The sequence below is a fragment of the Lepidochelys kempii genome, chromosome 1 (genome assembly GCF_965140285.1).
Source record: "Lepidochelys kempii isolate rLepKem1 chromosome 1, rLepKem1.hap1, whole genome shotgun sequence".
In the NCBI taxonomy this organism is placed as follows: domain Eukaryota; kingdom Metazoa; phylum Chordata; order Testudines; family Cheloniidae; genus Lepidochelys; species Lepidochelys kempii.
Genome location: NC_136380.1, coordinates 152,459,008 through 152,474,145, shown reverse-complemented (window position 1 = coordinate 152,474,145; position 15,138 = coordinate 152,459,008). Strand labels below are relative to the sequence as shown.

Sequence of the window (15,138 nt, the reverse complement as noted above, 5' to 3'; positions counted from 1 at the left end):
TGTATAACGGTACTAAAACCTCCTTATCTCTACTGGAAATACCTTGTCTGATGCATCCCAAGACCTCATTAGCTTTTTTCACGGCCATATCACATTGGCGGCTCATAGTCATCCTATGATCAACCAATACTCCAAGGTCCTTCTTCTTCTCCGTTACTTCTAATTGATGCGTCCCCAGCTTATAACTAAAATTCTTGTTATTAATCCCTAAATGCATAACCTTACACTTCTCACTATTAAATTTCATCCTATTAGTATTATTCCAGTTTACAAGGTCATCTATATCTTCCTGTATGATATCCCGGTCTCTCTCTAAATTGGCAATACCTCCCAGCTTTGTATCATCTGCAAACTTTATTTGCACACTCCCACTTTTTGTGCCGAGGTCAGTAAAAAAAAGATTAAATGAGATTGGTCACAAAACTGATCCCTGAGGAACTCCACTGGTAACTTCCCTCCAGCCTGACAGTTCACCTTTCAGTAGGACGCGCTGTAGTCTCCCTGTTAAACAATTCCTTATCCATCTTTCAATTTTCATATTGATCCCCATCTTTTCCAATTTAACTAATAATGATGATGGTGCCGGTGGTACAGTGCATACTATCAGCATCTTTTTAGTGGAGTGCTGGCTCCTATCTTTGGCATTCAGTACCATTGACATCGGGTCATTAGGTACATCAATGGCACCTGTCGCTACAAATTTTTGTGAGCCATGGGTTCCAGGCTGGGATTGTCTCGGTGCCTATGGTACCAAGGGTACCGAGTGTGCCAAGGATCTCTTATGGCTAGTTCAGGGCTCACTCTGGGACTTCACACTCTCTTTTTTGATGACTTACGAGAGGGGTCTGCAGCTGATTTCTTCAACCCACAGTCCTTGGATGTTGAGAGCTGTGGGGAAGACTCACGTCTGCCAGATGACTCTCAGCGCGGGTCTGGGGAGGGTTGGAGGGCTGCCTCCATGAAGATAATCTTCTGTCTTAATTCCTTGCCCTTTCAAGACCTGAGTCTGAGTTGCTGGCAGAGACCACACTTCTATGGAACGTGGCCTTCCCCGAGGCAGAGTATGCACTGGGAGTGCTCGTCTGCCATGGGGGTGGCCTCTTTGCAGGAGAGGCACTTCTTGAAGCCCAGTGAACTGGGCATATCCTGTTGGGGGAAGGGGTCCTGATGAAAAAAGGGAGGGGAAAAAATAAAGTCTTTTTTTGTTATTGGTTTTTGTGTTTGTTCACAAAAAGTAAAAGAAGAAGAAGAAAACTACAACTAAGATTAGGGAGACTAACTATAGAGCGGTCAATGAAGATAATGATCGCAAATGGACTGCAAATAGCTCCATCTCTAGCCAGGGGCGGTTGAGAAGGAACTGAGGAGAGTTAGCCTGGGTGCACTGGTTAGCCTCATGGCGAAGCACGAGGAGAGACAGCGCATGTGCGGGCCTAATGGGCACTGCTACCGAATTTCTCCCATCAGCGGCGCAGGAACACAAGGAACACCTACAGTGCAGCCCCTACAGTGACACTACTCGAAGAAGAATGAGCACTAGCCATCTGGAGAACAAGGCGTGCCCCATCTGGGCAGACCATGCCCTTTGGGGGTTATGACGCAGGACAAGACACAGAACCCAGTCATTCCATTTGCAAACTTGAGTGATAAGGAATGTCCTTCCCCTCTGCTTTTGCAAGTGGAAAGTGTGTAAAAAGAAGGGACCGATTCTCACATGTGAGATGGCAACGTGGCATGGCCACTTCCTGCACCAGCCCTATCAGTATCAAGATCTATGCAGTCGAGTCACCTGGAGCTGCCAGAACTGCTTCTTTTAGATCTCTCAGCATTACCTCACACTTGATTTAGTAGCATTTTGTTCTTTACTTTCTGAAGGGAGCATTCTCCACAGAGGCCCTTCTCCTTATCTCTGCACGCCCAATAGCCTTCCTCCACCAACAATTGCTCACGTTTCGCAGGAGCGCAGGGGCTGCTAGCATGTAAATGGAGCGGGGAACAGCTCAGAACTAGAGCTGGGCAAAGTTTTCTGTGCAACTACTTTTTTCAGTAAAAAATGCAGATTCAGATTGACTAAAAACAATTTGCAAATTGGGGTCGATTTTTGTGAATCATTTCAGTCAAGGAAAAACGGTTGGGGGGGGGGAATGTTGAAACTTTGTGACTTTTTGTTTTGTTTCACAATTTCCCTCAATTTTATTTAAAAAATATTAAAAACCATTTAACCTCCCAAAATCAAAACAAAAGATTTTGTTTTGGGTCAAACAAAATGTTCTGTTCAGCCCAATACTAAATTGTTCAACTTGAAAAAATCTGAAAAAAAAGTTGTTTCAGGCCAATCTGAAACGATTTTTATTTTTTTTTAATTTGATTTGGTGGCTGAACCAAAAAATTGGTTACTCACACAGCTCTACTCAAAACCACCATCCCCCAGCCTGATCTCTGCACGCTTAATGAGCTTTTGCTCCCTTCTTCGTTGCGAAGGGGAGCCTAGAAGATTAAGATGCTCCCTTACTTTAGCTCCCTTGCTCAAGTGTAACAATTGTAAATCACATCATGTATCTGACAGATCTGAGTGAGACTGTTTCATGCTGCAGCAGCTTGCCCAGGAGTGTTCAAGCCACTGAGCCTGGTCCAGTGGTACAGCCATGCCAGAGAAGCTGCCCGCACAGGGCGCTGGGTCCTGAGAGTGGTGGCCTGGCGTGCGGCTACTTTCGCCACTACCATTCCCGACAGAGCCCTGCAGCTCCTTGGAGATCCGTTTTATAGCTGTAGATATAAAGCAGGTGTCTGCACAGGGCTCTAGGATTCTGGCTGGTATAACAGCAAGCAATTTAGAAGCATATAATCTTCACGTTTATAAACAGCTCTTTAAAGTTGTTCCAATTCCAAAAACAAACACTTTCGCCCTCTCCAGTGAGGGATCCCATAAGTGCCAGAAGACATAGCCCATTAGTTAAGCATGCTCTAGATGCCATATTCCATAGAGTTACTGTTTTGTGTACCAAATAGCATGATGCTATACCTACCTTTTTATTCAATATGAATAAAAGAGCAATGCCGAACCTCACTACCACAGAAAATTGTTAAATGCTTAAAACTGATGCATGAAGAAAGGTCTATTCCTTTAGCAGGTGATTGAGAAAGATCCATTGTTTCATGTGCTATTTCTTTAACAGGTCCCTTTTGATTGTGTCTATTATTGGATGCATGTGTATGTTTATTCTTTTAATAGGTTTGGTTTTGAATAGGCATTCATATATACTGACATAGACAGTATGTGTTGCTTTGTTAGAAGTGTTATTCCTTTCACAGGTCCATCCCAGAAGTAGTTTATTAGAAATATATCATTTTACAGCCACACTTCAGTTGGAAAAAACAAAAACAAAACTTAATTGATCTTGCTTTACTGTTATTCCACTAAAACTGGAGAGCCTCACCTTGGGTTGGAGCACAAACCATTCATCTGTCTGATTTTCAAAATTCCAGGAGTCCAAAGGAATTTCCACCTCCCCAAGAAAGCTGTTGTGCCCAAATCTGTCATAGTGCCAAACAGAAAGTTGGAGGGTCCTAGTCTCTAGCTGTGTATGGCTGATGACATACTATTGAAAGACAAACAGAGTGGAGGATCTATTTAATGAGAGTCAAGTCCAGTTCCATAATGACATTATATAAAAAACATACAACCTTATCTTCATAAAGTACATGGTAGCTGACAAATGAAGCACAGAAGAGACATTTGTTTTCCTTACAAGTGAAAATCAATACAATTGCAGAAGGCTATTATTCAAGAGAGATCTATAAAGGATAACTGTTCACCGTACAGTCTGCATTTATCTGTTTACATTATTTTTGTTGTTGTTGTCACTTGTCTGTATTATTTCTTTACCAGATAGTTTTTACTACAAAAGGAACTTCTTAAAATAACCTTTATTTAATTCCTACACCGTGGCTTCCACGGTAATTAAATAGAACAATTAAGATAAAAGTCTATTCTACAACAAAGAGCCTTTATAAAAAAAAAGTTGGCAGCAGCGTAATGAACTTTCTAAAGTGTCCCCTCTTCTCAGTAAAGTATCGCCACAGTTTTTCAAAAGCCCAAATGGTTACAAGTGCTAACAATTAAAATATATATTAACTAGCAGATTGTAAGAGGCCAGCAGTTACCCAATTAGAATGATGAGACTTTGCCTTGAAGGCCTGAAAAGGCCAAAAGAATTGATTCTAAGACAGTTTTTAAATTATAGTAACGGGAACAGTTAGGACAAACAGTTCTTCTGCTATTGAATCTAACTATTTAGCTCTTACCCACAAGCCTTTATCAGAACATATATAATATTTCATAAGAGTGTTAGGTCCCATCTACACAAAGTTTGGAAGCCATGTTAGGATTGTCCTAGAGAACAGCGTTAAATGTGATCTTTGCTAGATGGATACTAACTCACTTTTCCCCACTGCAGACCAGACCCAGCTATACTATAAACCATTTCGCAAATGATGCTATAAAACAGGTCCCCCCTTGGTAAACAATCTGGCCAGACCAGGTGTATATACTGTAGTTTGTGAAATGATTTTATAGCCAGATTACGCAAACTACACTGGCCACAGAAGTTAAATTAGCCCCTATAACAGGAAACATATTTGAGCAAATTTTTATTAGCCGCCATAGGAAAAAAAAACCCTGTTTAAGTATTTGGGGTGGGATTTTCAAAAGTATCTGAAGGACTTCGGAGTATAAATCCCATTTACTTTCAATGGGACTTGTGAGGTAATTTAGCTACTTTAGAAACTCCCATCATTTGGTTCTAAACTCACTGTACAGGGTGTGACGTTACACCCCATACTCTGCATAGAAATATCGTTATGATATGAATATGGCATAACTAAGATGTTTTATGGAAGATGGGTCGTGTGAGGTGTCATTGAAGAAGTTATGATCTACTGAATGTGTTTATCCAATTTGCATGCATGTATCATTTCTGTATCTGAAGTTAGGAATATTGACTATGTAACAATTACAACTGTATTTGGGGGAACACCCACCAGACAGTAGGTAATCAGCCTCAATGGGCCATTAGGAAGAACAATAAGACTTGGAAGTACTTCCCAGTACAATAAGACTTTGGAAGTGGGACCCAGCACATCCGGTGGCACCCCGAAGTGGGGGTCCAACCCGTCACAAAGAGGATTTCAATGATTCTGAAACAGATCCCCGAAAGTAAAAATACAATAGTTGATTATCAAAAGTTATGTTGTAACTGGAAAGGAAAACAAAATAAAAACTCTCCCTCAATACTGAGAAGTCAAAAGCTACAATCACTATGACAGCTAGATATTTTAACTCAAATATTTCCATTTTTAGCACCATTTCCCAGGTTTAAAATCAATTTCCCAGTATTTGGCTTATGGTATAAATAAATGAAATAAAAACAAATTAATTTAATGGCAAAGATCAGCATGGATTACAGGCATGGCAGTGTTCTCACCTTTAGTGTTTCATTAAACTCTGGATTGGTGGTGTTGCTTTTGATTTTGGTCTTGCGTTTACTTTGGCGAGATTTGTCTGGCAGGAGGTATGCTTTGACATAGCTGCAGATTAAGTAGTAAATTATTAACAGAGAATAAAAACAACCAAGTCTGAGAGGGCCACCTAGCAAAATTACACCAGGAGTGTTAGTCAGGAAATCAATTTTTGCAGAATAATCCGTGCATAAATATTAGAGAGAATACAGTCAACAGGCAAAAGTGAGCTACATGTCTACAAACACAAAAATGCACAAAGGATTCTGACGGCATCAAGATAATCACAAGAGCAAAGTTTAAGTAATTTGACAGTCCTGAGAAATACGTATAACTTTATTAGCAATTTCCTGTGTTGCAGTTTTTACATTTTTGATTGACCATATTTGCTAATAGGCAAAACTTGAAATTACACACAAACTCACCCTTTGGCCTACCTTCACATATTTATAGAGTTAGAGATTTTTAGAAATTGTTATTAATAGAGATCAATTAATACATAAAAAAATTCTCAAATATTTTCGACTTTTTATTTATATACTATCATATAGTTTACCATAAACCTGGGTAGATGTACACACAATTACTAAAGAAATAAGACATAAAAAGACACGTGTGGGGGCGGGGGGAAGAAACAAAAAAGACTGACCACTCATTGCATTGTTTAGGCAATCAGATATTAAATTTGGTAATTTCCAGTTGAAATCTAAAATGAATTTGCTTTGGTCATGATCATCTCTTTTTGTGTTCACTTTCTACAAACTTTCATGCAAATGAGTTTTACTAGCATGAATATTTGGGAAAAAGCCCTACATTTTAAGTTTGCATTCTCAAATATTGGTGGCAAAGATTGAATTTTAATAGAGCATTGATAGCTGCAAACCGATTGTGACAGTCCTCCAGTCAAGTAAAATAAACAATACTGTGTGGTTTATGTGAGCAATCACAACTAAGCAGCATACTCAAATAGCAAATCAGAGTAAACAAACTTAGGTAAAGTTTTGTCAAGTAACTTTGAATAGCAGATTTGAGAAAGTCATGATCTGTCGATGGATATTCAGAAAAAAGAAGGTTTCAGAGTAACAGCCGTGTTAGTCTGTCTTTGCAAAAAGAAAAGGAGTACTTGTGGCACCTTAGAGACTAACCAATTTATTTGAGCATGAGCTTTCGTGAGCTACAGCTCACTTCATCGGATGCATACCGTGGAAACTGCAGTAAACATTAAATACACACAGAGACCATGAAACAATACCCCCTCCCACCCCACTGTCCTGCTGGTAATAGCTTATCTAAAGTGATCATCAAGTTGGGCCATTTCCAGCACAAATCCAGGTTTTCTCACCCTCCGTCCCCGCCCCCCCCCCCCACACACACACAAACTCACTCTCCTGCTGGTAATAGCCCATCCAAAGTGACCACTCTCTTCACAATGTGTATGATAATCAAGGTGGGCCATTTCCTGCACAAATCCAGGTTCTCTCATCCCCTCACCCTCCTCCAAAAACCACACACACAAACTCAATCTCCTGCTGGTAATAGCTTATCCAAAGTGACCACTCTCCCTACAATAAGAAAAGGAGTACTTGTGGCACCTTAGAGACTAACCAATTTATTTGAGCATGAGCTTTCGTGAGCTACAGCTCACTTCATCCGATGAAGATGAAGATCTTGTAGGTGTTTGTCTCTGTCTGAGGGGTTGGAGCAAATGCGGCTGTATCGTAGAGCTTGGCTGTAGACGATGGATTGTGTGGTGTGGTCAGGATGAAAGCTGGAAGCATGTAGGTAGGAATAGCAGTCAGTAGGTTTCCGGTATAGGGCGGTGTTTATGTGACCATTGTTTATTAACACTGTAGTGTCCAGGAAGTGGATCTCTTGTGTGGACTGGACCAGGCTGAGGTTGATGGTGGGATGGAAATTGTTGAAATCATGGTGGAATTCCTCAAGGGCTTCTTTTCCATGGGTCCAGATGATGAAGATGTCATCAATATAGCGCAAGTAGAGTAGGGGCTTTAGGGGACGAGAGCTGAGGAAGCGTTGTTCTAAATCAGCCATAAAAATGTTGGCATACTGTGGGGCCATGCGGGTACCCATAGCAGTCCCGCTGATCTGAAGGTATACATTGTCCCCAAATGTAAAATAGTTATGGGTAAGGACAAAGTCATAAAGTTCAGCCACCAGGTTAGCCGTGACATTATCGGGGATAGTGTTCTTGATGGCTTGTAGTCCATCTTTGTGTGGAATGTTGGTGTAGAGGGCTTCTACATCCATAGTGGCCAGGATGGTGTTATCAGGAAGATCGCCGATGGATTGAAGTTTCCTCAGGAAGTCAGTGGTGTCTCGAAGCTATTACCAGCAGGAGATTGAGTTTGTGTGTGTATGGGGGTGGGGGGGTGAGAAAACCTGGATTTGTGCTGGAAATGGCCCACCTTGATTATCATGCACATTGTAGGGAGAGTGGTCACTTTTGATAAGCTATTACCAGCAGGAGAGTGAGTTTGTGGGGGGGGGGGGGAGGAGAGGGTGAGAAAACCTGGATTTGTGCTGGAAATGGCCCAACTTGATGATCACTTTAGATAAGCTATTACCATCAGGACAGTGGGGTGGGAGGGGGTATTGTTTCATGGTCTCTGTGTGTATATAATGTCTACTGCAGTTTCCACGGTATGCATCCGATGAAGTGAGCTGTAGCTCACGAAAGCTCATGCTCAAATAAATTGGTTAGTCTCTAAGGTGCCACAAGTACTCCTTTTCTTTTAGAAAAAAGAAGCAAAGTCATTCAAATAAATTACCTAGTTCATTTATGACAAATATTTGCAGAAACTATTAAAAATGAACAACATAATAGCCAATTATTCTCTTTGCTCTTGTTCTATTTAAGGATAGTTATGGAACATTATTTTGTGGTAAGACTGACATTAATAGGGACTTTTCATTGGACCATACAATTAACACTAGTTAGTTTGTACACTGTCATGCTATTGGCCTGGGGGCATGGATCAGCATTCATGCCACACCTCCCGTCAGTACTTGCCCCGGGCCAGGGAAGCTAATGTTACAACCAGCAGACCAAATTCAGTGATGAATCCTGGTCACACTAAGAAGATGCTATTGGCCAAAAAGGCAAATTACAATTAATCCTAGAGTGATTATTTTCTGTTGTCATCGCATAGGGGCTGAACTTTCCCCTACTGTGGAGACCAGTAAGGCTGTGCTTGCAGAGCGGGCCCAATTACACTATTTTCCGGTAGTGGTGCAGTATCTATTTATTTTAATTATAAATAAAGGAGCAACGAATAAAGTGGAATTTAGGATTTATATTTGATTTTAGAAATAGGTATATTTGGAGTAAAGGATGAAGAATGCAATTTCTTTCTACTCTATAGGTTGCTTTTTCTGGCTATGTTTTTATTACTAGGAAATGGCTATTTTAAATTAAGGGAATTTAGAGTTCTATAAAGGTACCACCCTAACACCTCTGGCGGATAAAGTCTTCTATCAAAGACAGAGCAAACCTTCCCATTCAACCTTGACTCTAGCAGTAAGAAATTAGTTCAGTCTCTGTATCCATTCAGATCCCTGGCCCTTCTGCCCAAATTACCAATAAAAGCATGTCAATTATTTCCAAGTGCAATAATGGCTGTTAATCATATGAACTCTCCCCCATTAGGAAACACACTGAAAACACCAACTCATTTCACATGAGACTCGAAGCAGTCAGAGTGTTATGGCTTCTGATCACTTGGGAAATAGAGGTGAAAGGCTTCATATCCCGTTACCAGTCCACATAGTGTAGGGCTACAATATGTTCTCACATGCAGTCTAGAGATTCAAACTGTGCAGTAAGACTGAGAGCACTTCTAGGAAAGGGTAAGAAGGAAATTCTCTATGCTTACGGATCTGTTCTTTGCTTCTTTTCATCTGCTATGGCCAGGTTTCTGCAGTTTTTTACCAGGATGTTGAGGGCACCCGTTTTGTAGCTGTAGCTGAGGTGGAGAAGTATTTCCCCACTGACCTTCACATTGCCATAGTCCCCAGTTTCACTATAAACACTCATCATGCTGTTAATGCTAGTCTGAAATAAAGACCAAAAGAAGACAACTTGGAAGCTCAATCATTCTCTTTCCAGAACCAGTTTTTTCAAACAATGAGAGCCCTGCAATTACTGTTCTGCTGAACCTGCTATTAAAACTAGGATATCAAAGGACGTACAGAATTACCACTTACTTGATATAGAAAGGTATCACAATATCTCAAATGCCTACACAGTGTTTCTTCATATGTTGAACTCAAAATGATTTATAAAGGGGGTAAAGTTAGTACGATCACCATTTCCCAGTGGGGCCACTGAGTAACACAGAGGGTTAAGTAAATTGTCTACGATCACATAGCAAGTCCCAGGAATAGAGAATTGCCATACTGGGGCAAACCAATGGTCCCTCTAGGTCAGCATGCTGTCTCAGACAGTGGTCAGTACCAGGTGCTTCAGAGGAAATTATATGAAACCCCATCATGGAAATGACACAAAAACATATACAGTATCCTAATAAAGCAATGTCACCTCATCATGGGCATTTCTAAGAGCATAAGCAGGTCTCACAATTTTTAAAATTGTCCCTAATATAACTACTGGAAAAGAATTAAATCTTTGTAAGACAAAAATTAGGACAGTTTGTACATTGCAGAAACCCAAGGCATTTTAAAACTCTGGTGTACATTTTTTGCTGGCTTTTAAATAATATTAATCAAAAACATATCTAACTTTTGGTGTTTTAGAATTGTTGTATGTAAAAAGCCTGGGTAAACCCCCGAAAGAGTTCTCAGCACAAAGAAGGAATAAGAGGGAACATCAGAAAAACAGAATATCAGAAAAGCAGTTGACAGGAAGCAAGAGAACTCACAGTATCACCATCTGCTTCAGGTACATTTAAGTAGGAGCATTTCCTGTCAGAGCCTTCAGGAAAGTTCTTGCAGGAAGACAAATGCAAAGGTCAAAAGAAAATAGCATTAGATAGCTGCAGGAAGAATTCAGAAAAGAAATGACAAGTTCTACAGACTAGGTGGGTAGTGTGGTGTTAAACCACAGTGATACAGTACTTACAGCAGTGAGGCACCAAGCCATACCTAAATCCCCCTCCAATAATGAATTGTATAATTGTATAATGAGTGAAAAAGTGTCACCTGCTTATCTGCAGGAATACAGGTTAGTGACAAACGAAGACAGAATCTGCTGTACTAAGGTAGCACCAAACAAATTAAATGTGAACACCGACTCAACAGACTGGGATTTTCATTTTGGCCAAAAATCCTGCAAACACTAGTTAACTCTCTATGTGACTATTCCAATTGAAATGAGCGCCTTGTGTGAAAATTTAAGCATGCATGCAAGTGTTTGCAGCACTGGGGCCTGCATAAGAAACTAGAATTGTGATTAAAGCAAGCTTGTCTGAACACTTGTAGGTTGAGAGGTTAATTCTGGGGAGTTTTTAAGGGTACGTGTAAAACAAAAAACTTTTTTTCTGGTTTTACCCTTTATTGTTCCTTTAAAATTGGCCTCCAAATTTTGTGAAAAAAATGCTTTTGGTTTTTTTTTTTTTAAACTGAAGTATTAAGAACATCAGGGGCCCGTTTTCCTCTTGTTGCTGAAAGACCTTGGCAAGATGTCTGAAGGATCTCACCAGTGAGGTCACAGGAGTTTATAACTTGGTCACAAGCTCCTCTTCGAACCAGCGAAGGGAGAATGTATGAGCCACAGCTTAAGCTATAACCTCTTCTGACATTACTGGTTGTATCCTCCAAACCTCTTGCTAAGGTCCTGCAGCAAAGGAAGGAAAGTAGGGACTGGTGTGCTTATTCTTGATATCTCAAATTTAAAACCAAACCACCAGGAAATGTTTCTTTCCAGTGGAGCCCAGAATTCCATCAGAAAATCCCTACATTGCTAATAATTGCTTTAATAAAATAACAAAGACTAATTTAGAAAACATTTTATAACAACTGAAATATTTCACTTCTTACAATAAAAGCCTTTTGTTTTGTGGGATTTACACTGGGAGTCATGTTAAATATGATAAATGTGGCTGTTTAATGAAAACTTACTTATGTAATGACTGTATGTCTCAAATACCACTAAGAGCATCAGAGTGCAGAGCTTCCTTTTACTCAACATCTGAGGCCTGTATTAATCATCCTAGCATTTTATATCTTACTGGTAAAATATAAGACACTGGAACAAGGAATTAGACCGATGCAATGATCCTGACAAGTTGTTGTGTCCAGTGGTGGAACCCAGGAAAAATAACCTCTCTTTTCTTTTAGCCCAAGTACTGTGGTTTTGATTTTCAGGGCACTCTAATTATCTACACTGTAATCTCCTTACTCAGATTTCTATAAAATTAGGGTTCATTTGACATTTATAGAATTATTTTGTGCCACAGTACAAAGTCATTAGTTTCACTATCAAAGGCTAAAACTCAGCAACAAGCAAATTACTCGCAGCATTTGTACAATGCTGAAGGATGAGATGCATAGAACAAACTAAATAAAATCAGAAAAATGTGAGTATTCGAGATGGGGAATATTAGCAACAACATACATTCAGAGTAGGTCAAAACAGACCAGTAAAACTGTTCCACTCTAGGGGGGAAGAAAAGCTGCTTGCTGATAGAAGCTTTTCCATTAACATAGCATGCAGTGACTTTAATAAGCATGCTGGGGGGGGATGTGAAGAGGAAAGGAGCACTGAGGCATGAGATCATCTCAGTTCTACTGCAGCAGGAAAGCTGCATTTAGATTAGGAGAAAGGTCAAAAGGAATCTATATAGGAAGACAAAACCTACTGCTGAAAGTACCGTGGAAAATGCTCATTAAATAAAGTTACCACCTAAGGGCCGTTACCAAGGGAAGTATTGAGCACCTGCAACTCCAGAACTCCAGTCTCAGAGTTCAGACCAAGGAAAGGAATTCATCTATAAAACCTATAGACTGGCAAGCTATAGGTTTTATAGATGTGTTGGCAACGAGTCAAATTCAAATTTGGTTAAGTGGGTGTAATTCAGCTGATTTTGATTGAGTTACAGTTGCTTACTAGGGTTGATTTGGCCTGACATGCCCAAGTCTCTTTTAACTCTGATTCCTTGAATTCCTTGAGACCCTGGAATAAAGGGTTTGACCCAGCTCTTTCTCCTTCCAAAGCAACAAGCTGAATTCCATGCTGACAATTGAACGCAAGTCTTTTGGAGGTGACCTTTACTGGAATTCTGTCTGCTTTGTGTGAGGCATTAAAAATACAATACCACATGCCACAAAATAGAATTCATTTCCTAGTGTCATGGCCCAAAATTTCCCTTTCCTTTATATCAAATGTCCTGATCACTAGTTCACCTTGCTACCACCCTCCAACCCAGAGACTGCTGCATTCCATTGGCACTGTGTATATTTGCTGCAATCTTGGGTCCCACAGAGCTATTCTGGCACAGGACCTAAGGGAGGGTGGGCAAGGATGGCTGTATGCAACCCCCCTATCCCTGGAACAGCTGGGGAGTCAGTTAGTCAAATCCCAGGAATGACTTAAAACAGCCTAAGGATGGCTCTAATTTATGGTTTCCTGCAGTGTGCACCACTCAGGCCCCTTCCCCTCAGCATGACTCCTATCTCAAGGAGTATAAATTGACTATGTAGTGCTGGTTACACCAACTCTATCCCATCTGGGATTCCTCTGCTTTAAGGGGATCCACAGCTAGCCACTTCAAACAAACCTAAGGCTGCTTTACACTCCTAGAATAGCACAAAGCAGCCTTCTTAGGGCTAAGGATCTGGTTCACTGTCTATAGTTTGTGAAGCGTCCTGGGAATGAAAAGCTGTTGCAGAAATATACAGTAGTTTTCATGGAAAGCAGAAATGCTTTCAGCAAAGCTGATCCCCAAATATCTTATTCTATGCATATGAAATGTCTTGAAACCTATGAGCCACACTGGGATTGTGTTGCATAGAGAATGGAATATATGTGGGGAGTTGGGGTCACCATTAGTACCAACTCCATATGGGTTATGAAGCTACTGACACATGATGCAAATGCATAAAATGAAAGCACTTGTATGTTGCAGGGAGCTTAAAAAATGTTCAGTTTTTTCAGAGTGAGCCCAACCATTCACAACCCCACCAAAGACTGCAATGAGAAGGCAGGAAAGACAGAACAGGGTGGGATCCTCTTTCAATGAAATGAAGAAGCTTCAAATCAATCATTTCTCTAGGCTAACTCTGAAAAACTGAGCTTGTTGCACACTATAAATCCCTATTTTTAATCTCTCCAGGTACAGGCCTGTATCTCACATCATCATTTACCAGGAGCTAGGGTTGCCAGTTTTTGTTGGAAGTATTCCTGGAGGTTTCATCACATGACATTAATCTTTAATTCCTGGAGACTCCAGGGAAATTCTGGAGGCTTGGCAACCATAGCCAGGAGCCCGTGAGCAATGGCTATTGTTTAATCTCTTCCCCCGTCGCCCCCAGACAAGCCCGCTATCCCTCAACTATCAATAAAAATCTTTTCTATCAAAAGGATAAATTGTGCCTCTATCCCCTTCCCAATTCCTCAGAACTTAGGGAATTTCCATTGCTACACTTCACCAAAACTATTAAAAAAGAATCAAGACTGAGCATTTGCCTTTCCGCTGTTTGGCACAATTTAAATAAATACAGACATTTGCTATCCTTGGTGTCTTGTGAAAAATGTTTTAACTTCTGAATAGGCTTGTCTGACTGTGGCCAGAAGTCAGGCATAGTGGATGGAAATCACACGTCCTTCTGATAATGGGACGGTCATTACAAGTGACAGAGGATTTTATTTTAAAGCCACATTATCTCCTCATATCAGTACCAGCTATTCTAGATTTGCTCATTTTGACAGAGCATCTAGATTGGCCAGATGTTTCAGGTTTCCTACTCTCATTTTTTTTCGTGTTGAAATTTCTCACTGTTCACATACAGCATCTGCCAAACAGATCATAGTTACAATTAATGACGGTTAATAAGACGGTTAAGAGCCTGATACTGAGTGCCCCGTCCACACCTTCTTTTGAGATCATTTCAAGGTGAGGGCACTCAGCACTTTGGACAAGGTGCTCAGCATCTCCGGAGATCAGGTCCCAAGTCATCAGTGTGCAGGGAGGACAGCTACACTATAAACAACAATGGATCTCTGCTTCAGTACTGATGGCAGAGAATGGCATTTTAGCTTTACAGATAGGGATACTAAAATCACAACAAACAGAAAAATCACCAAGAAGTCAAAGTTGCTACTAAACAGCAGTAGGAAAGGAGGTCTGGATATGAATCAATACAAAAAATATCTACTGAATGAAATTGAATGCTCAGTGTGTGTTCTGTGTCATTAGCCCACATCTACTTCAGCAAGAAACTGCTTAGTGAGAAAGAATGAGGGAATTCTAGATGTTTTCCAATGGAGACCTTACTGTTGATAATCCACTTGCCAAATGTCTGCGATGTTTTAGATAATGAGAGGTCACTATGTCATCAGGGTCTTCCTCTATCTCGTCCAGGTAATCCTAACCGCAAAGAAAGAAAGAAAGTCATTCAATTACTGTATATTACTGTCAACTGTAT

General features: G+C 40.5%; 1 protein-coding gene across 3 annotated transcripts in view; it reads right to left on the bottom strand.

Moving 5' to 3' along the window:
• SYTL5 (synaptotagmin like 5) overlaps positions 1 to 15,138 on the bottom strand; it is a 187,181-nt gene that overhangs the window by 17,946 nt on the left and 154,097 nt on the right. For 2 of the 3 annotated variants that reach the window (XM_073358234.2, XM_073358241.2), the window contains exons 10-14: positions 14,988 to 15,080; positions 10,416 to 10,481; positions 9,411 to 9,589; positions 5,484 to 5,586; positions 3,438 to 3,599 (exon numbers count right to left, since the gene is read on the bottom strand). In XM_073358234.2, the coding sequence (XP_073214335.2) occupies positions 3,438 to 3,599; positions 5,484 to 5,586; positions 9,411 to 9,589; positions 10,416 to 10,481; positions 14,988 to 15,080 (603 nt within the window). The remainder of the gene's footprint in view (positions 1 to 3,437; positions 3,600 to 5,483; positions 5,587 to 9,410; positions 9,590 to 10,415; positions 10,482 to 14,987; positions 15,081 to 15,138) is intronic. The other variant, XM_073358250.2, reaches the window with a different exon arrangement.